Source organism: Acanthaster planci, linkage group LG08 (genome assembly GCF_054643075.1).
Source record: "Acanthaster planci isolate LZ-2023a linkage group LG08, COTS_SCS, whole genome shotgun sequence".
NCBI lineage: Eukaryota > Metazoa > Echinodermata > Asteroidea > Valvatida > Acanthasteridae > Acanthaster > Acanthaster planci.
In genome coordinates this window covers 7426295-7449849 of record NC_141784.1, presented here as the reverse complement: position 1 = coordinate 7449849, position 23555 = coordinate 7426295, and the positions used below count along the sequence as shown (strand labels likewise).

The 23555-nt window shown below is 40.1% G+C and overlaps 1 protein-coding gene and 2 long non-coding RNA genes across 7 annotated transcripts in view; 1 reads left to right on the top strand and 2 right to left on the bottom strand.

The window, feature by feature from the left end:
- Positions 1-3461: 3461 nt before the first annotated feature.
- LOC110988786 (cytoplasmic dynein 1 intermediate chain 2-like) overlaps positions 3462-23555 on the top strand; it is a 36296-nt gene continuing 16202 nt past the window's right edge. Inside the window, exons 1-8 of one of the 5 annotated variants that reach the window (XM_022252609.2) lie at positions 3462-3678; positions 10000-10137; positions 14088-14202; positions 18503-18593; positions 19138-19262; positions 19820-19837; positions 22365-22463; positions 22795-22951. In XM_022252609.2, the coding sequence (XP_022108301.1) occupies positions 10039-10137; positions 14088-14202; positions 18503-18593; positions 19138-19262; positions 19820-19837; positions 22365-22463; positions 22795-22951 (704 nt within the window). In that variant the 5' untranslated portion in view covers positions 3462-3678; positions 10000-10038. Of the gene's footprint in view, positions 3679-3721; positions 3987-4061; positions 4204-8449; positions 8475-9999; positions 10138-14087; positions 14203-18502; positions 18594-19137; positions 19263-19819; positions 19838-22364; positions 22464-22794; positions 22952-23555 lie in introns of those variants that run through there. The other 4 variants (XM_022252611.2, XM_022252612.2, XM_087139561.1 and 1 more) reach the window with 4 other exon arrangements.
- LOC147798349 (uncharacterized) lies at positions 8798-9217 on the bottom strand. The gene is made up of 2 exons (XR_015426078.1): positions 9148-9217; positions 8798-8901 (listed from the first exon to the last, which is right to left on the bottom strand). It is a non-coding gene; the product is annotated as an uncharacterized LOC147798349 (long non-coding RNA).
- LOC147798348 (uncharacterized) lies at positions 14880-17917 on the bottom strand. The gene is made up of 2 exons (XR_015426077.1): positions 17055-17917; positions 14880-16310 (listed from the first exon to the last, which is right to left on the bottom strand). It is a non-coding gene; the product is annotated as an uncharacterized LOC147798348 (long non-coding RNA).

The following is a 23555-nucleotide window of genomic DNA, read 5'->3' as shown; positions in this document are numbered from 1 at the left end:
AATACCTTCCGTCATTTTAATTAGGGTTAACACCCGCAGTACTAGTGGGCCCGTTAAAACGCATATAGCTTGGTTCCCATGCCTGATATTACGTGGTTATGGATCTGTAAGGGCGATGGAAATCAGATTGTACTTGAAAAATGCTTTATACGGTGGCCTATTAGGTTCGAAAATCCTAACTAAATGACGGAAGGTATTACAGTTGGTAAAATTCCCAACAAAAATATGTAAACTGTTTGATCGGTCGAGGACGAGGTTGTTGCACGGCTCGTCGATTTTCAAGTGTGCTAAAAAAATACGAGCAGTTTGGGGTGTATCATGTAAGATGAACTAGTCCCTGTCCGTACTGTACATGGACCGGTAGCTATCTAGCTGCTGTAGATAACGGGTGTGGTCAGCCCTGTCAATTTGGATACTGAAGTTTTAGCGAGGTTAAAGCGAAGTTTTAGCGAAGTTTTTCAGGCCAATAGAAATGCCTTACCACAAAATGCATATGAGCAGAAACGTGGAAAAACGCAAATACCCATCCTTGCTAAAACTCTGTTAATCTAAGTGTGCTAATTTATTTTTCAATGATTATCGTTTAATGAAAATCGTTTTGCGGCACTTTATTTCAAATTAGTTGTTATTGTATTAAATTCTAGATAACTGTGCAATTTATTGTGAAGTTATTTTTGGTAACAAAAAAGAAAAAACTTAATATGCTTCTGCTTGATTGGTGCATGGAGCGAACACCCCTAAATTCCATGCATAACAACGATTAATTTGTAGAACCCCCACTTTCAACATGATTTTTTTCCTGAAATGTATATGTAAAGGCCTTACCTTCAGACTGTAGCCTGTAGTCTGTAATCCTTCCCTTCAATTGAACAGGACTGTTTTTCCACACCGTTATAAAGAAACGAGTGATGCGTCCCATTCAAATTTTGTCAAATTTTGTTTGCTTTGTGCTGGTCACTGTTTCACTTGAATCTGAAGAATTCTTTTTAGAAATTTTGAGGTTGTTTTGGGTAACAATAGTCTAGAGTGTATATAGTCATTGGCGTGGTGGGGGTACCCCTCGATCTCGACTTGCTGGATATGTTGCTTTTGGGTACACGTATGTCACCGTACCTCAAGACATCGGCTTCTCCATCAGCGATATCTGGCAACCCTTCCTCACCTCCCGGTCTGATGGGTCTTTTATACCCTAAGACCCCCCCCCCGCCCAGGGTCTCCTATACCCAGGCAAACGTCCCCCACCACAGCCCATGACCAACTGACATGCATCAGTACCCAGGAGGATCTACCGTTCCACCTGACCACACAGCAGGATCCGTCACACTCCAGTACCTCCAACCAGGATATAAGCCCCACTCCCTGTCGGCATCTCTTCAGTCTCCTGACGACGGACAGAGCACACTGTCCGAAACGTTGAGCCTCTCCGGTTCTTATCAGAACCACACAGACTCAAAAAGAGATATTGCATGGAGCTTACCGCAAGCTTCCCATCTTAGTCGTCTGTCACCATGAATAGCTTGAAATCCCATCTACACGTATGTAGTCAAACAGTTCTTCGCGTTCGACCAACTTAGAGCGGGTGGAGCAATTACACTCGGAGTCAGAGTTGAAATTATCAATAAAAATATCCCCGGCTGTTCGTGTTTTCAAAGACTTATCGTGGTCCATCTTCACACAGCTAAGAAACAAAGGACGTGTAGGCCTACGTCATCGCCGCAGGGGCGTTTGTCGAACATCACCCTTGCGCCCCCCCCCCCATCACCCAGACCTCGAAGAGGCGGGCGCGCCGTGTTATGTTTGTTCCAAAAAAAAATGGTCATCAGGTCGGTGAGCTAAGCGTGACGCAGTCTTGGATCCAAAACGCCTTTCCCGGTGGTGTCTTCCGATATGCGTGCTAGCCGTGCATGCGATCCATTATGACAGCGCCCTCATTTTATGCGTGGTTGCGACTCTTCTAATGATGGTTCGTGTCGCTCGCATGGTCTGGATAGCAGATCTGTTGCTTCTGACTACTCTGCGATTCAAGTGTCCAGTATACCCAACAAGAAATGAGACCGAGGGGTACCCCCCAACATGTCCAATCCCTATACACATTCAAGGCTATTGTTACTTAACACGTCCCCCCCCCCAAGATGTCTGAAAGGAATTCCCCAGATTCCTGCGAGACAATGACCAACACAAAGCAGGGGGGTCACGGTTCTCTCCGTCTCATACCTTGCTGCATATGGGGTCTAGTATCACCCACTGTCCACGCGACCAAGACTGAAGTAATTCCTCCATTTTTCCGGAAAATAGCCGAAATAAACCGAAGTCGTTCAGTCTATATTCGGCGCGTTCGGATGGTACCGTTGATGTTCGGTTATTCCCGGCCGAGTACTAGTAGGTAGGGTAGCTGTTGAACTTAAACTCCCGGCCGAATGGCAGCTGTTGATCCTACAATATTTGACTTTACGCTGAAATCGAAAGTCTCCTTGGTAATCTCCCTAGAGAAGAATCTTGGAAGAATCGCTGTAAAAAAAAATCGAAAACACTCGGGCTATCAACTTGTGACCCTGACCCTTGCGTCATATCTATTTATATCCGGGTGTGATACCTGACCTTAGATTTTTTTATCAAGAGTCGTCAGGGAATCTTTGGGCAGGGAACAAGAGTAGGCCTACGTATCGCTGATATTTATTCGTCTTGTAATGGTTTTTGTTGCTTGATCAACTACAGAAAGGTCTTGGAACCAAGACTAAGCAGGAAATTGCGTAGCTAGCTGCAACTTGAACTTGGAAAAATATCCTAGACGATTGACAACCATACCTTCAGAACTGTGGGGTCCGACGTCTGCTCATCTCCCACGAACCCACTGTCCACTTGAAGGAAAACAAGCAACAGCCGCTGGGTGCAGAAAGCCGCTCAAATAGGAACCGTTCAGCGTACAGTCAACTAATTCATGCCCCATTGAAAACAGTGTAAAATCCGATTCAGCACTGTTCAGGGCCCAATAACATGCATACCAACATCCCTGAGATTTCAGAAGCACAAATGAAATTATTGTCTGGTTCCTAATCATTTAATTTCTTTTCAATGTTTTGTGGGTAAACGAATCACATTTTTAATTATCCCCACAAAACAAAATCACCCCCGAAAAGTACTTTTTCCGAAGTCCGATTGCAGGCATTTTTTAAGTGACAACCCTCAACTTTCTCGCGGAATTAGGACCATTTTAGGAAAAGGGACTTTAATTAGTTCAGTGCACCCCTCACCGTTGTTCGTGCGGGCTGGCGCACAGTCTAATTATGAGTCGTTGGGGGCGCACTATGCACGGTGTCCGCTATCAGGTTGGTACCCAACGGCCGTTGCTTGTCTCCTTTCAATTTTGGCATAAAGAGAGGAGCCCTGTGATTGGTCAGTGTGACCCCCCAGCGCGCCGTAGCCAACTGCCATTTCAACCAGCGCGGCTAAGATTGCACACACATGTACGGAAAGTAGCTGTAGCCAATTTTCATCTTTTGTGTATCGATCGCGCGCAGAGGGCAGCCATAGTCAACGATTTGGTCGCGGCTCGCCTTCGCAAGCAGGCTACACATGTGAACCACGCGACTCTCAGACACTGGTCAGGAAATATTTGCACCTTTTCTTGGAAAACGGCATGGTTTTTGGCCGTTTTCTTTCTTGGTACTCAAAACAAAGGTATGTAAGCTATCTTACATAAAACTCTTGGTGGAAATGAAGCAACATTTCTATGGGTACACTACTTGAATGGAATCGCTGTTCGTGCCCTGTTAAACGTCATGCATAGCCTACGTGTATGGCACAAAAAAGGCACTTTTTCATCAGGGTTCGTGGGATCGGGAGCGGACGTCGGACCCCACAGTTCGGGGGAAGGCCTACGACGACCAGGCACTGTCAAAAAACAACAGACAACTCAGTAAAATGTTAACCTGAAAAGTGAAATTGAAATCTTAGAATATTTTTATGCTCGGACTGTACAGTATTCGGTGAGCTCTAGCTAAAACTTCCTGAAGTTTGTTTTTAGGCACCCATGTTTATTTTGAGTGATTTTGTTGCACAGAACTGATGGACTGTACCAAAATATAAAAGGTGACTTTTAATGGCCACCGTAGCGATTCCTCAAGTATCATGTGGAAATTGCTGTTCGACTGACAATGACTGATGATGTCAATGTCAACGATCCAGAGCGGTCATGGTTTCGTCGTGAGTCTAATAAGTTGTTAGAATGGAACGATTCTGTTGTGTTGGCATTACTTTATTCATGGCAGTTTAGTGCCATCAGGTCATATCCATAAGTTGTGACTGCAAAGCATGAGTGTCATTGCGTAACTTTTTTTCCCAATTTCCTTCATCTAGGTGATCTACCGGTAGCCTAACAACATAATGAACGTTAGGATTTAGTTCCAGGCCTACCCCCAGAACTTGCGATGACTGTGATTGTTGTATGGGGTCCTTATTACAGCTCCATAGTCCAACCTAGCTCTAATATTAACGATCCCATCCAAAATCATAAGAGGAATACTAACGATCCACTCAGTAGAGCTAGGTCCGATCAGTACTAGTGCTAGTAGCTACATGTACGTCTGCCCTGCATTCTTAGCCCGAGAACCCGGGGGTCTGACGTCAGCTTCAGTCCCATGAGCAAAGCAGACATTGGACCCCACAGTTCTGGGGGTATCATTCTCTTACTCAGGGCAGACGTCAGATGTGTGCAATTTCAGAAATTTGGGGTTCCAAAAGTGTGACATTTTTGTGTCCCTGTTGTTACATCTGACCATTCCTTCCATGATCTGACCTATCACCTGATCACTGGAATTGATTGCAAACCATTATTACTATTTAATTCATCACTCTTGGAAATTAGAATCAGTTGGGCACAATTGTAGAATACCTCACCACTCACCTTGCCCACCTCATAACTGCGGACACGGAGTCATGCTTCCAGCTTCCACAAGGCCTACTTCATATCCCCGTATCTGTGTAGCTGCTCCTTGGGACCCACATTCGACTTAAAAAATTCTTCCGCCTTTCCAATTCACTTTAGGTTACAGGATGCACAAGGCCCACTTGGTATCCCTGTATCTGCATAGCTACTCCCTGGGACCCACATTTGATTTAGAAATATTTTAGTCTTCCCCTGGTGAGTTGTATGTAATTCAAGGGAGTGCTTTGTTCTAAAAAAATGACTTCAGTACTGTGCACAACATGTACCTTGATGCAGCAAGGATAACCTGGAAGTTGAACAACCTCCACTCAACTACGTAGCCGTTGGATTTCTAGGGGGTATTTTGCAATTAGGCAGGGTATTTTGCAATTACTCTTGTCAGATGTGACGGGGACACCAAAAAAAAACCAACCCCTAATTTCTGGAAGTACCCATACACGGACCCCTACCCCCAGGACATGGGAGTGGGATAGACGTCAGCCCCACAGTTGTGGGGGCAGCCATGGTAGCGGACCCCATGGTTGAATCCAGTTCCCCCAGCACGAGCCTAGGCCCTATAAATGTTACTAATCTGAGTAACTTGGACTCTACAGATTGCCTACATTTTGGAAAGAGTTCCTCAGTGGATAGGCTGCCTAGGCTCCTGTACATGTACGAATGCTGCTTGATACACACTGTACCTTGTGCGCAAACGTGAGACTGTTCTGGAAAATTCTAGGGCTTGCATGTACAATGTATAACGTAGGCCTAATGTCAAGCGTTTACCTAGTACAGTGTATGTAGTTTACATCTCTGTAGGGATTACTGGTGTCTGTTGGGTGAAACTCTTCCCCACTTGGACACAGTCGGATGAAAGTAATGTTAGAGTTGAAGAACATGTACCTTCCATGACCATAGCCTTTCCGTCCCATTAATTCATTTCACTCAAAATAGCTCATAACCCAAATCGAAATCTTTAGATTTCGTCGCAAAAACAGCCCAGAAACTGGCTAATTTGACCACTTTGGCCTTCAGTGGGATCAAAAATATGGTATAAAAAAAGAGGAATTTTCTGTTAAAATCAGAAATGCTCATAGCCAAGTTCTAAGTCACCATCTTCATACATGTGATATTGCCATTTAAACTGTACATGTACTGTATATTAATGTCCTAGCAACGATGTCACAACTCGCCAGTCCAGCAGACCGTGCACAAAAAGTATGCTTTTTCCTTCATCCATGAAAAAACATGCAGTGTCTACACGCGCATGCCAACTGTTTACTGAGTGGCGCAACATCCAGTGTACAACTCAATGTGGTCACTAAACATTGTGTCTGTCAAGAAACGGTCATGGGCATACGAGATTCGTAATGATTTAAAAAACACGAAATCTCATGGTGAAAAGCAGTGACTTTCACTTATTTTGTTGTTTTGGGATTTGGTAGAAGTGACAGTTGATTATATACCGGTATGGGTGCATGTAACTTACTGAATCAAGTTGTGTCATGATATCTTCAGCCTCCTCCCCCATTGTAAATAATAACTTACAAGTGAAAACAAGGTCAACCCCCAAACTATGAATCTAATAGTAGCAATGATGATACTTGATGTACGCGTATCTACATGTACATGTATGTAATCAATCCCACAGATCGCTGGTCATGAATCGAAAATGTGGAGACGTTATGGGTACATGTACATGACCGAGACCCGTCAAAAGTGTTGTCAAGACCAATTTTGAGACCAAGACTGGCCTCAAGACCTTACGTACATGTTCAGTGCTACAGGTAGCCCTATACTCATGCCTGTCTGCTAGACTACATGTACATTTACATAAGGCAATGGCAAAAAAATTAGTTGGTTAGCATCCATGCCCACCCCTGAAAAATCGCCTGCCCCGTTTTTATATTTTTTTTAGACACACCTGTTAAACTGCGGTAAAAAGAGCATGACAAAATGTCAGAGTAGGCATCATACACGAACAGTCTTTGTGATACGTACATGTACTGTACCCTGTATAGATCGTGCCACCTGTCACTTTTGATGCAAACATTGTCACGAAAATCCAGAAAACAAGGGGGCGCACAGGTACCGTAGTTCACTGTAGCTGGCTATCATGTCTTGCTGTGTGAATTAAACAAAATCAATTTCAAAAAAAACATGTGATTCACTTAATTGTGAGTATTATTATTTTCATCAATAAAAAATGCATCTCCTAACTGAGAAAGGAAGAGAAAAAAAACCTCCCACCCGCCCTTGAAAAATGAAAGGCCATGGATGCTAACCAACTAATTTTTTGATATTTTTCACTGTCATGACTGTATCATTTGCCCTAACAAGTACACGTACATGTAGCTACATGTCCATGTAAAGGCCCATACATGTACTTCGCAAAAATGCACCTAATTAGCCCCTTATTTCTCATACATGAACACCTTCATTCACCCAAGCAGTTCATTACTTCACCCAAACTGCAATTCCCTGACTGTTTCTGTTTGTGAAATTTTAGTCTTTACATATATGTTCTCAACATGTACATGTACATGCACCGGTACCATTCATTTACTACACAAAATCACTTAATCATTGAACGGGCAGCAGGGGGTAGGTACATGTACATGTGTACATATACGGTACTTGTACCGATACCATATGTACGGGGAACATGTACATGTAAGCGTGAACATAATTAGAATCTTCAGGGCGTGGGAAACCGACAGCAATAAACATGCACATGTGCATAAAAGGCTGTTTATTGGTACATGTATACAACTTCATATCAAGCAAGTGGACACATGTAAGGAAGCTGTTGCGTTTTGTGTGTACAGGTATGCATTGTATAGTATATGTAAACAAAACAGCCATTGATTGTTTTATTGAGTTGCATGTCATGCATGTGTGGTGGGGACAAGCGAACGTGTGCCTTACTCAGTTTTTGGTATTGGTATCATCATTATTCTTTATGGCAACTACTCCTACATGTACATGTACTATAAGTACATGTACATGTACACTACACAATTCAGCTTCTTACCGAACAGGTACATGTACATGTATGTTTGCTTCCTCTCTTACTCGTACTACACTGTACATGTACATGTATGTGCAAGTTTTTTCCTTGTTTCTACATGTTCATGTATACCGTATTCCCTAATATGACCCTGTTATCCTTTCCCCTTGCCTCTACATACATGTACATATATGTGTACGTTTCTTATTTTCAAACCTGTGTCAAACTGAGTTTTTCTGTGTGACTGTTCCACAATTCCACCGCTGCTGGCAAAAGAATAGACCAATAAGAACACATTATCGGACTCCTACTGTATCTTGTGCCCCAGTTATTGCCACTAGATGAAAAATATGTGGACAATATGTTTTTCAACTTTGACCTGCAGAATTTCTGTACAGTGTAGGCCAACTGTACCTTCTTGCTAGCAACTACATGTACATAAAGACACCTGCCCTCTCAAGTTGCAGAGATGCCAAGTTCCTGAACTGTCTGGGAGTGAGACCCTGTGAGGGAGCGGAGCAACCAAGGGTGATGGTGTTGGTTGGGAGCATTTTCATTTTGGGGTTTAAAATTGTGCAATCTCGTGCATATATGTACCGGTACCTATGCTGAAATTTATCTTTAATACGGATGAAAGACATGATCTGGAGCATTTTTGTCCAAATTTTGGTCAAGGGTGAACGAGTCTAGAATGTATGACTGACATGACCTACAGTAGTACATGTGTAGAAGGCTCAGTTTTGAGAGGTCGCTGTTGATTTTTCATTAATAATAGTAAATAGTTATACTTTGTAAGATACTGTAGGTACCGGATATCCCTTAAACCAAACAATGAGAGAAAAGGACAGAGTTAATGTAGACTATTTTCCAAGTTTAGTTGGCAATCTGGTTTATTGCATTTAAGAAGAAATTCAAGAAAAAACCCTCCCGGTATGTAGTTGCTGTCCCTCCCTTGAATATATGTGAGCTTCAAGTAAAGAGGAAACAAAGATAATTAACAGCACGTTTAATAAAGATCTTTTTATCGTTACACTCTCCTAATGACTTCAATCTAAATAGAATGAAAAGGCACGCCGGGAGATGTGCTAGTATTCCCGCAATAATTTGTGCATAATAACCCATAGTAAATTTTAGATAAATAACCCATATAAACGGCTCCATTATTTGCTTGAAAATGCCTTTGACTGAATAAAGATTTCAAATGATAACTTACCCAACTGAATACTTCTGAACCCCCTAGGATGTATGATGATTGCTGATTTGAAACCCTGTTCCGAATTCTGTTAAATTGTATACACCGAGGCGCTAGCGCTAAGTGTGGCCTTTTGATGAAGCGCGCCCTCACGAGACGGCCGTGAAATCGCGGCACTGCTGTAACAGTTAAACTACTCCCATGAAGCTGATATGTGGGCAACTTCATGATTAATGTCCGCAAGCCGCAGGTTTGTTTTAAAGCCTGATGATCTGCCTTCTGTATGTTGACAATTGATGCATTATTAAGGGAATAATACATGTACATGCTTAGCCGGTCTTAAACATGCATTTAAGACCGGCTCAGCAGAATCCGTGACTAATGCCCAAGCTGCAGGCAAGGGCATTTTTAGCAGTCAGTCTCCAGAGCCGGCCTTAAACCTCACATACATACATGTACATGTAATGGTACCCATAATCCCATTCATAAAAACCTTTTTTAGTCAGAATGTGAACAGAAGACAATAAACGTCTGATTTCCAGTGATTTCGTTCTAGAAGTTTACTTTCATTTTCTTGAACACCCCCGTCCATTTTATTTAATTTAGTTGTCCAAAAAAATCTCCTTATGCCTCGGTGCATGCATGGCAACCCGTGTGTACACAGGCACTTGACCAATCAGAATCAATTAAACCGTCTCGTATCCAGGCTCCATTGTGTGATTTACAGTATGCAGCGGGCATGATCATTTCTCAGCAGGCATTATCAAATGTTGATACGCGGTCAAGTTGTAGTTTTTAAATAGGGAGACCGTCTGACGTACATGTACTGATGAATGTTTGTTTAAAAGCGACTAACATGTTTGGATTTTGTAGGTGTGTGCTTTGCGTGAAGTTGGTCTTTGAATGTAAGTGATGTCTGACCGAAAAGCTGAACTTGAACGCAAGAAGCTGCGGCTTCAACAAATCAGAGAGGAGAAAAAACGCAAAGAAGAAGAAAAAAAGAAAAAGGAGGTAAGTCCCTTCTGCACCCTCCTTAAACTGCAGTTGAGTGTTATACTAAACAGTTCTGCTGAAGTCTACCACTTAATGTAGCTCTCTTATAAATCATATTTTTATATGTACCAGTACCACATAAATTTTTCCTTCTGTTTGAAATAAAAGTCGTGGGTAAGACTAAGATCTGCCTCTCAACTTTGATACAGAGGATGTTTTTTGTGGTTTTGATGAACCATCTTCATGTATACCGTACATGTAAATTACCTTTAGAAGCTGAAAATTTAAATGTGTCTGGTTGGCCCTTTGAATATGGATGGTAATGAGGATTTTAAGGTGATGACAATTCTGGACCATTTTAACAAAGAGTATATATTTAGTCGCACTCTCCAATATTGTGTGCATTCATCTCTGCCTGTTGGATTCTCAAAGGCATAACCACCATAAGGTAATGGTACATGTACATGTACTTACATGTTGGCCACTTAAAACAAAAATAGTTTAATATCAGTCATATTTGAAAAAAACGAGGAGGGAGGATTTTAAAAAAAAAAATACTTTGGTATGCATGCTGTAATGACTGCCGCAACCACGGAACGAAAGTGCAATGTTCACTTCTGACTGGTGCACATGACATTGTGTGTATGTACTCAGGTTGCATGTTGTGCATGCACGAGGTTGTGTGGGCGTTGTAGAAACTATGGTGGACAGCTAAGGACATCGGAAGAGACAGCTTTTATGGAAAAAATGCGGCAAGATTTTTTGAGGCGGTCACTGATGCTGAACTAATTATTTTTTATGTGTCCTTACTAGTGCATCAATTTTTTGTGTCAGCAATCTTGTGAGGATTTGAACCAAATCCCTCTTAACAGTGGCAAAGTCTGAATGCACTTTACTCTTCTGATAAAAGACAATGCTCGCATACAGAACATGTGCATGTATGCATACAAGACTACATTGTACATGTGTACATAATGAATGCGTAATGAATGCGAACACTTATTGCACGATGCAATCTACATACATGTACACGTACTATCCGGTTGGCATAGTGGTCCTTCCCCCACTCTCCACCTCTGCAGACCAGGGGCTAATTTCATAGAGCTGGTTACATGTACGCACAGAATTTGCTTAAGCGCGAAAAAACCTTGCTTAACCCTAACCGCCAAGCATATTGTTTGGCTTACAGTACTTAGTACTACAAAATACTAAGTAATAGCCTGAGCCTGAAAGAACTAGCGCTACAAATTACTACTTCTGGCTAGGTTACTTCGATTGTTACCCGTACAGAGAACAATAAAGCCATGCATTCATAGTGCCACAGCACTGTATAGTACATTGTCTTATCTATTGTATCTATTGTCTTATCTATTGTATCTTACAAGCGACAGCGCTCGGTACTAAATTTTACTACAAGTAGTAATTTGTAGTATTATGTACAATGTAGGGTTAGGGTTAATAAACAAAGGTCACCAGATCAAACTCTGTGATTCTCGTGCTAACCAAATACAATCTGATTCCAAGGATTTTTCCCAATATACATGTATATCTCTGGGTTTTTCCTCCCACCTACACCACTTCTCATTGACTACTCTCTACAGGTTTCTTTGTGGTGGCAAATGATAGTGCATTCTACATGAGAGCCCCCTGCTAATGCTAATGTACACTACATGTAAAACGATGGGATGGCTAAGCATACGCAAAATACATTGTAATTGTCCTGGGTGTATTCAGAATACGCATTTCTCTTGTGTATTTATAATCTGGCTACCAGAGTTACATGTACCCTGTAAACATATAACTTGGAATTGGTGATGTTAATCATATGTGCTTACAGTTTACAAATTATGCATACATAATATGGTACATGTAGGATAATGTGACTTGCCAAAATGCACTAGTTCAATAACAGGTGACACATGCATTGGCATTGTTCAGTGTTGTTCAACCTTGGAAAGTGTTGGAGAACAGGTACATGTACATACATGTGTATTTTGGAAAGCAAATATTCAGTGCCGACGATACATGCACATGTATATGCATACCGGTACATTGTATCATCACCAGAAGAAAATTCCTCATTGTGGTAAAGACAATCATAAACAGTATAGTTATCGTGTACCGGTATGTACATGTATAATACATTCCTCATGTTAAAAACATGCAGATATACATGTACATGTACCCGTAAGCGGTGTACCAGTACTAATATCACACAAGCATGAGTGGAAAATAGACACTCAACAGTATTCCTTGTTCCACAAGCATGAGAATGATAATGAATTTACATGTATCTTCAAGCAAACTTGACACAGTAAAGATGTTACAGAGACCTATGCACAGCTTGCACACAAATGCGCCGTCAGTTAATGTTCCAGATCTGCATTTGTTTTAGCGTCAAAATAGCATAATGTGTTTAGTTTCATTGTAACGGTAGAATAATGCATTATGTGGGGTTTGATATGAATTGTGCCATAGTACATATAGTTACACATACGTGTACCACTATGGTACATGTACCAGTACATGTGTATCGCAATGTTTGTTGCCATGGATCGACCAATCAAATTTGAGAATTCAAGTTTGCTTGAAGATAAATGTACATGTAGCTTGGAAATACACATCCATGTACTCATTGGTTCACTGTGAACTCATTTTTGCTTCAATTTTTTGAATGATTACATGTTTCTCTAGACATGCTCAAGCTTTTACCGGTATATGTTCATACATTGTACACTTTACATGTACATGTTATTCGTTTATTTAAATATGGACTAAATTTTGCTACCAGTATAAAAAAAACTTGGTCTACTATGGTCTGCTTGAAGAGCTTGTACTGTGCTACAGTCAAAAGTTTACTTTAGATTTTCCCCTTTACCCGATGCAGTGTAGAGTACCGGTACTATTGTGTGGAGGCAGAGTTGTACATGTACTGGTATGCACCGGTACAGTGTACATGTACATTCTACATACCGGTATGTACATGTACATTACATGTACTGGCAGCGGTATACAAATACATTTACATGTACATGTATACAAGTACCAGGACATACCGGTACATATGTGTACAAACAATGTATACATGTACACATGTACATTGTAGGTACTGGTACACATACATTTACATGTACACTGTATACACGTACATGTACATTTACATGTACACTTTATACAGTACATGTACATGTAAACGTGTGTACATGTACATGTACATGTATCCAGTTCGTAAGTGTGACGTCACTTCAGTTTAAACCACACCCAATGCACACTTATGCATTGCACATGGAGTTACCCGAGGTTAACGCGCAACTTTAGCGATTGTCCAATGGGAGGCCACAAATCATGGCGCGTCCGCCTTTGTGACGAAGTCCCTTACGAACCGGATACACATGTACAGATACATGTATGCGGTACACGTACACATACTGTAGAGTTTGTACATGTAATACAAGGATTTCATTAGTATTCCTTTTTTATGTACCGATATGTACATGTACCGTACATGTATGAACCACATTCACATGTACAGTACGTGTACATGTACATGTAGTCTGATGGATTCTAGGCTGAAATGGTTTTGCAGAATATTAGCAGGAAAAATCATGATCATGCCACATTTGTTTCATGTTGTTTGTCACTTAACCCAAACAGTTCTCAATCCTCCAATCTCAAAAATCAAAATGATTTTACATTCACCTTGGGGGTTAGGGTTTTAAAAATTATTACTACACTGTACCGTAAATGCTTCTACAAGTTCCCAATTCCTAAAGGCGGTATGAGTAACATTGTCATCTGCAGTGAACACTGGTCCAAAAGTTCGTTCTAAGTGTGCTGTTAGGTTCATCAGTTTAAACATTGTCATTGTTAATGTAGACAGGCTTTTCATTATTTCAAAAAAAAATTGAAAGTCTGCGCTGCCACTTTAGTAAGAATGATATACTTGTTTGTTTACCATGAATCACCAGGCTAGTGATGCAACTAAGGCAGTAGCTGATGCAGCTGGAGCTGGTGATAAAAATCTTGAGAGGAAACGGCAGGATGCAGATGCTCTTTTGCAAGAGCTGGGCTTGCCTCAATCTAGTGAGTGACCATGCTTATTATTCCAGTAGAGTTTTACATGTACATGTACTAGTTACACCCATCAACCTTGAGATTCTCTTTGTGGTATGAAGATTGGTTCTCTGCACAGCTTTTTATCTTCAATTTTAGTTGCAGTTTGGAGATACACTGTACATGTACAGACAATGTACAGTACATGGGTACCTACATGTACTTGTTATTGTCCAATCAATTACAAACAGAGTTGTTATGGTAGGAAAATTTATTGGCTTAATGGTCAAAGCCACCTCCAGTGGTGGAACTACTTTTCATTAAAATTGAAAGTATTTGATGCTCTTTTACAAATGCAGATGTTATTATTGCACAATTAGTTTGCCCTAGGTGGGGTCAGGTTGGCAAGGTACATGTACATGTAGTTCTTTCTTTGCCTTCCACCTCTGTGGTCCCGGGTTCGATTCCCAGCCCAGTCCACGTGTGGATTGGGTTTTCAATTCCTACCTCACTCTGTGGGTTTTACCCAGAATATTCAGTGGGGCGTTTTCCTCCCACCTCTAAAACTGTAACTGCTTCTTACTGTCTCCCCTTTACTGATGTTGGTGAATGTGGGTTGTTTGACGGCTGCCCGAGGCACCCTTGTACACATGTATGTGTGTAAGGACACAATACTGGCTAACAAAAATGGGACACATAGGTAAAAATTCAATCTAGTGAAAGGTGTTTAATTTACTTTTAAATTATGACAATGGACCACCCTCTATCAGAAAATAGCAATGGGAAGATAATCGGCCCAAGAAATTTTCTTCCATGCAGTGCTTTCTGTAGAGGGGGACCTCATAAGTTAACGTTGGTTACGGTGTCCACTTTGCAGTCAACCATGCAATAATAAAAGTCAAAGAAAAACAATGTGGAGTTGTATTGTTGTGGTTAAGCTTTTCCTCCTTTCTGAAGGTCATCTTTAAAAAAAATGTTAATTGTTACTAATTTTACGATATCTTAATAAGGTGGACACCGTAACTAACGTTAACAAGTGTACTTTTTCACACACAACAATTTTAAATGATTTGCAGTTTGATGACTTGAGGAAAACAGCTGGTTGCGAAGCTTGCAAGTACTTCAAAGAGGACATTATCATTGACAACCAAAGAACAGATACCCTCAATTTCAAAGATCTTTGTCCTGTAGTTTAACGTTAGTTACAAAAATGACACGGACACCAAAAATTTCGAATCAAAGCTAACATTTCATGTGACAAGTTTATTATGACTTGCTTTACTGGAGCCCTCAAGGCAGTTGCCTCACCTTCAGAAAATTGCCTGTGTTACTATGTGCAGGTATTAATACATGCACATGCTTTTTCATTTCTTGGGAGCATCTCTGTGATCTACATATCTGATAAGCCACTTCAGCCTATTTTTAGATGCCCTATATGCATGCAAGAAGGTTGCACATGAGCTTCACAGAAGTTGAAATCTTTGACATTGTGAACTTAAGTACATGTATGTATATTTAAATGTGCACCATTTGCAACATTAAACAATTCTGAGGAACAAGTAAATTGAGTCAATGACTATTTTATTTTTCATTCTAATCTTGTTTCTTAAACACTGTATTTCATTGTGGAGGCTATACACTGACGATCCCATCTGAAGAACATGGCACATCTCATTAAATGAATTTCATTGAATTTATTCAGTTCGTGCCACCTGGGGGACTCATCTTTGCTGAAAAACTGATGAACTTTTGACTACAGACCTTAGACAAACCTCTGATGACATACTTAGACAAAACTACTTTTGGCAATAAACGTTTAAAAATACTTATTAGCATAGACACTGTATAGTGCATTAATTTTACTTACTTCTTTGCTGTCCAAGTGAAAGTAACGCAAAGATGGATCTGGAATAAGTGAACTTGGATTAACAACACACAGAATGAATTTCCTGTTAACGGTCAGATCTTTTTCCCAAACAAAACTTTGCTTATTTTTATTTGGACGATCCATGCAGTATATAACTGCCAGTTCATCACTAATGATGCGCTTGATGGCACCTGGATACTATGCATCCTCAAATGCGACGACAACTATATCCCCTGCAGTGAGCTGGCGATCGGCAGGCTCTTGTGGGGTCCTGAAATTACAGAAATGGCAACAGGAATGGTTGAAATCGAATAATCTTTGATTTAATTACTACTAAAGCTTCTTTCACAAGGACATGTGAATCTACAGACATATAATCTTATCCAACCATTGAATCTTTTTCTCCTTTCTGGCTTCTGAAATAAGATAGAAGAAAAATAAAATTCAAATAGAACAATTTTTTAACATAACCGGCAGTGGCTTGATTTGTAGAAACATAAAAAAAAAACTCTAACAAGACCCCAGGGGTTCCACAAAGGCAAGTTCCCCTATCTGTGTAAACATCACTTGCCTACGTGTTACATCAACTTCGCTCCATTTACTTTTAATTCACTGCGAACTCACCCCCATACTATTAGATGACAAATGGGGCGAATTTTAATACGAATGGGGCGAAGTCGAAAGTGCCGGTGTGTAACGAACGTGAAACACTGATGATTTGTTGAACTTGGCAAGGCTATTCTTTAAGTTTGTTCATTTTTGTGATGGACTTTAGCTTAAAAAGTGTAAATTATTTGTCGTTTTGCAATTTCAAGCGGGACTTCAGATGTTTACTATTTTTTTTCTTCTGTTCGTTAAACGTGGACACGATTCACACGAAACCATCCAAGCGGTCCGCTACAAAGCCCAAAAATCACCCATTGACTATCCATTAAAATCTTCCCTTTTACAATGCCATCTGACCTCTTTTCACAAAAAAATACAGAAAATAAAATCTATTTAAGTTGATACAAACCTTTTGGCTGCTCTTTTTCCGGATATTGGCTGCTCTTTTCCTGATTGTTGGAGGGAAAGCTGTCGCGCGCAGCAACTTTCTCCGTTCGTTACAAAGAGACGCGAAAGCGGCGCGCGGTGGACACGGTGCTTAAAATAGCTTTATCTCGGAAAAGACGTATTCGAGCCTAAAACAATTGACCTTTAGGTCATCCATGCAGGGTACCATTGCACGTGTACGACCACTAGTCAGACTGCGTTGATCACCAGTTAAAACATGTGGACATTTTACTTTAGTTACAAAATGGACACGAAAATTATAGCGATCGATATGCTGATGTTTTCTCATCCTCGAGGGTAATTATGGTCTAGCACACATTTTACACGATGTTTATTAAGCTCATTTTGAATAAAAATGGCTTTTACAGGTAAGGGTGAGGCTTGTAAATGATGATTCTGGCCCTTTTCGTCATGGTATGGTGTGGTGGACACGATGTGAAACGAACGTTAACGCAGGTTCAGCTGCCATTTTGGAGCGTGGATTTATTTTTTTTTTTTTTTGTAAAGGGCCAAAATATTACTTCATTGCTTAACTCAAAAAATATGACCATTGTGATAAAATACGTGAGCTATAAGTAAAGTAGTTGAGTTCATTAAATTTTGTTCAAGCAATGTCCCATTTTTGGGCGCCATTTTGAACTAAAATTTGCTCTTCAACGTGAATAAAAATTATAGACTCGCATTTACACTGAATTATTTATCTTTATTTATCTCTCAAATACATGTACAACTATAATCTCAAGCAAACATTGCTTGAAAATGGTTACATCATCTGATAAATTAAAGTTCATTTTTTGCATCATGAAAGTTGGCCAGTATTGTGACCTTACACATGTCTTCATTGTACAGCGCATTTGAATATACATGTATCTATATGAAATTTGCACTTCATAAATGAATAAATTATTATTATCTTTAATATTACTACCGTACTACATGTACATGTATTTTGGCCGGAAAAAAAATGGTAAGATACGTGTACATATACTCGGTATGTGTATAATAACTTTGGCAACATTTTCTTAAAGGGGGACACCACTAGTGCAGATACTTGAGAGTACATGTACATGTAATTAATTTGTTGAGATTTACTTGATATTTCTTACCTATGGGTCAGTTTGTTTCACACCGATCCGGATAACAATCAGTGATCCATCGTCGGTTCACTGACATCAAAATCCACCTAATGGATTGAGCGGACCAATGATGGGATCACCGATCCAGATCCGAGTGAAGCACACTAGTCCAAGTTTGCATTATGTATCCTACACTTTTAGGCAGTGCTGGTACACAGGCTTCATAGGATACTGCAAAATTTACTCTGTACATGTGCATTTGTTACGTGGATGTCCCATTTGAATGTACATGTACATGTATCTACATGTATAGTATCTTTCTGTATTACTTCAGTCGGGTCACCCCCCTCACCTTCCAAATCATCTGCAAGTGATGGAGGAAGTCAGGACTCCAGTACACCAGATACAGTTCCATATGTTGTCAGGTACGTGTACATACATGGACAATGTATACAATGTACACTCTACATTAACCAGTAGATTGTTGTAATTACACGTATACATGTACCATGCTGTGGCTTGATTATTGTGTATAACACTGCATTAACCCTCCTATGCTGAAGTCACTCTTTGGGTCACTTGGTAAACACCTCAAAGAAGCACAGCTGTGTTGTGTTGTGCACTACACCAACTGTCCCTCACAGGAATATCAGATTGCACTTTAGTGCTGCCCAACAACTGTGCTTCACTGTTTCATGTGCATAATTGTGCAGTAAACCAAATGCAGTGAAGAGGACTGCACAAAAGACCCTGGGTCATTTTGTGCTGACAACCTACTGTGTACACACTGAACCTGTGTATGTTTGAGTTCCATATAGAAAACACATGCTCACCAGTGACTTTGGGCATTTGTGCTGTAAAACCAAAGGAGGGTTAACCATTATTCAGATGAGTTAGTTTTGATACCAGTATTCAGTTGACCTTGCTTTCAATGTATGACACCTTGTCAATGTCATTCTCATCTTGCAGTGCCAGTCCAAGGCATAAGATCAAACTTGGTAGGTCTAAACCTACCATCATGGGTTTTCCACCCAAGGAGATAGTGACATATGCAAAGGAGACTCAGACACCAACAGAGACCCAGGACAAGGAAGGTTTGTGTATGGTTTGTAAATGCATGTGCAGGTAGCACTTTTGTGTTTCTTCAAATACCTCAAACACCCAGAAACAGGATAATAAAATTTTACTATGCATAATTTGATAATGTGAAGTTTATGTAAACATTATTTTATGGTATTGTTTTGTGTATTAGTGTCACATTTAGCTCAAATAATGCACATAAGCTCAAAATGATCATTTCAGTTTTGTTAGATATTTTTATCTGGTGCCAGATAATTGACAGCAAAAATTTGAGCATTTTTCGGTTTAAATTAATTGGGTACAAGCTATTGATGATACTACATGTACATGTATACATGCACCTTGTCTGCTGCATATACATATACATGTAATTGCGCAATGGTCTGACAAACACATACTTTGTTTGTGTATGCAGCATTCCTTTCCAATTTTCAAGCATGCTGTGAGTCAGTATTATGGTTTTGACAAGTGAAGAGGTTTTTCTCTACCAGTGTATTAATTTTGTGTCTCTGTGACTTTTCTTCGGATCACACTCTTGCTACATGTATGATACCCACACTTGACTTGCCAGACCGATCTGATGCTGAAGGTATATATTGTGTAACTATTGCATGAAATGCTCTGCATGGTACAGTGTAGGAGTTTTTGTGTATGTGTGGGTGAAAGGAATTATTTTCTTTTATTCAAATTTATTGCCTTACATGTATTACTGCTGAAATATGGATATGAACAAAATAATTAGGCTATTTTGTTGTTTGCCCTTTTTGTGTAAATTTAACATTATTTGAAGGTGGAGACTACGAGGTAAACTTGAAAACCGAAAGAGAATACATGTACATACATGTACATGTACAGTACAAAGTATCAGATCTTGCTTGTTATGTTGATATACAAAGACTTTTTATTTTACCAGTCATGGCTGTACATGTAGTTTTTCAAAAAGCCAAGGTCTTTCTGGAACCAAGCACGTGCATTGAATCAGCATATGGCTGTGTTAATGGGACAGACTATAGTGCATGCATGTAGCCATTCCCAAATAGGCTGGTACTGGGCATGTGCTGTTCGAATACTGAACTTGTTCATTAGCTCAGTTTCATGACATGTTTAAGGCAGGTTATTCCTTCATTCCTTTTTTCTTTGTGGTACGTGTACACTTCATTATAATATACATAAGTACGTTGTCTGTTGCATGACTCAGTTTTCATTGTCTCAGTGAGCCACTTCAGTTTTTCAAATTGGCAAGACCTTTCGGGAGCAAGGCATACATGTGTGTCAGCAAATGGCTGCACTTATACTGTACATGTACCGTAGGACAGACTCTCAGGCACCCATGCTGCTATTCCGGGTTAGCCTTGGACATGTTTCAGTTCAGACGTGTGCTGTTGGAAGACCAAACTGGCTCATTGTTGTGCTGGCTATGTCCCATCATCAATATTGTACACGTCGTTCCGCTGTTGTATTGCGAGGTTAAAGTGCATGTGTACATCTGAGTACTTGGCGGTAAGCTTCAATATTTCCGCTTTTTGAATTGCCTGTTTCATATTCTTTGTTCACATCACCTACATGTACATGTACAACATGTAAGAACAAGTTTTTAAGTGTCCTTAGTGTGTTTGATGTGTTACACATGTATTAGCCTTGGTCAAGGTGTTTGTCATTCGTCACAGTGCAGCACGCACCAGCCACTCACTGACCTACCGGTTAGCACCTGCGTACATACATGTACATGTACATACCTGCATACATGTACATTGCAAAATCAAGGTGAAGAGCAACCACATGCGGCCTCAGAAATATGCAAATCAGCTGAGCCAGGATAAACACCTTGACCATGTTGACCAAGGCCACACATGTACATGTAGAACCTACCAGTATTGCTGAAGCGAAGCTATAAGCAATGTTATCAAATTTGGTTTAGAAACCTTGTGACAGGTACAGAGGTTTGGAGGGATTGCCCCCCCCCCACTTCACTTTGAGTGGTAAATACATGTACAAGCAGGTTTGAAATGTATGTGCCATGCATTCATTAACTGGTATTTACGTGTATATATGTACATGTACATGATTACTCTATTTGTGTGTCCAAAAATGTAGAGGCCCTTCCAACAAGCACATGTAATGTGCTTTTATGCCATGGTTTGATAATAGCCATACTTTCTGGTGATACGGTATCTTATAGGCCAATAATCACATACGTGTACATGTACCTGCATGTGTTCATGTAGCTAGCATGGAGTACATGTGTGTGTATGTGTGCCCATACACAGTAGTGTACAGTGTACCTTAGAAGTGTTGCAACCTGTAGCATATTAGAGTGTAGAGCATGTTTTGGATGGTTCCAGTGGTACCTTTTCTTTGTCATGTTTGAGGGAATGCATGTCCTCTGACAAGTTTGCATACATTGTTTCCTATTCCTGCTACATGTATTACCAGGTTGATCAGAAAAGTATGTGATATAAACTGATGGTTACTCATGCCATCTTGCCATTCTCATTGGAATACCTTTGCAGACATTTAGAGATACTGTACCCACGTCTGTAATGATCTGGTAAAAAGTAGCCTTTAAAAAAAGAAACAGCTGCAGTTGATGTTGCCACAACACAAGCATTCCGATGCAGTTGGAGTGGAATTCAATTTTGATTGAGCAGGTGCAGTTTGGATCATTGAAGAAAATATGTGTACCTATCTACGTGTAGTACCATCAGCAAGAGATGGTGATTCAGATCTAGTCTACCTTACAACATTTTAAATAAGATTTTTTCCATGAGAACAAACTTGTGAAAACTTCAGAGGACGTTTATAATAACTAAAATTTTTGGCAAGTTTCAGTTGAAAAAATGTATCCACAAAACAAATTTATGCACAGGTAAAAATCACAGACTCAGATTACAGATTAGGAAAATTAATGTTAAAATATGCAGGAATATGCTGTTCTGACAGAAGTAAATCATTTCCTGCTCCTTTGTGTAAGTAAAGTGCACTCACAGTTGTCAAATCAAAAAGTAAAACTTCACCAGATATATTAGTGTCTTTGATAATCTGTGTGTAATCTTTTTGAATCTTTCACAAAATGAAGCATGACCAGTAATCACTAAGTGTTTACATGTATGTGACAGATGATGAGGAAGATATGCCAGTGACTCCAGCACCAGCAGTTGTCACTCCTGTCCCTGAAGCACCACTAATTGAAGAAGAGAAAGAAGAAGAACAGAAAGGTACTTCTATATACATGTACAATTAAATATTTGCAAACTGTCATTCATAAATTACATTTAGATGCAAAAGCATTACCTTCTGGATAAAGATTCTATATGTCTTTCAAGTTCATGTATTGTGAGAAGTGTAAACACCTGATGTAACTGAAGATTGAAAACTTGTGTATGGCAAAATTGAAATGCAAGATAGGGATGTCTTGAAAGAATTCTAGTCATGTATTCTGTAAGCTGCAGGTTTTCAGATCATTTCCAACCTTAGGAAGATGAGATGTGTCCTATGCTGCATGAATCTATTTTTTTGCAATCGGTAAACATTCATTTTTTTACTTAGTGCAAGAACTGACTGAGGAAGAGGTGGACCAGATCTTGGCTTCAGAGGAATTTTTGAATTTCTTCAACCATAGCAGCAAGGTGGTGGAGAGAGCATTGACAGAAGACAAGAATATCTTCATTGACTATCGAGGCAAGGGTGATGAAGATGGGGAAGGGTGAGTGTATAGTCAGCAAGAGATTGCTTGCAATATCATGACTTACTCATTAGCTTGTATGAAACTTGTAATAGCCATGTAGTGAGGGATGAGATTTGTCCAGATTTTTCTGGATTTCTGGATTTTGGAAAAATGAGTTCAGACGCGTGGATTGTTTTACTTGGCATGGTGTTGCCAGAACTAGAAGTACTGTAGTATTTCCAAATTTTGCACGAAAGTAAATGAAGGACTTGTGCAAGTTGAAGTTTGACAATGCACACACTCTTGTGTTGTTACTCCCACTCCATTGCAATAGAATATTAGTGAACAGTGGCTGGTGTATAATATTAAACCGTAAGGACTCGGCACTGCTAACTCAACCTGAATTAAATGGGCTGGAGGCATACAGGTAACGGATACAGCATGGCACGATTGTACCCTTCGGAACGGGGGTGCTTTTAACTGTACATGTGCCACATGTTGCAGTACTGTACTGGCTGCATTTATGGAAAACTCGGGCACCATTTCGTTCGTTACGTGCAGTTTTTAGCATTTTTTTTGTCACTCATATTGATCAAAATGGCTGTATATTCCCTTGAAGTCATCAATCATGGTGATCTTTCAC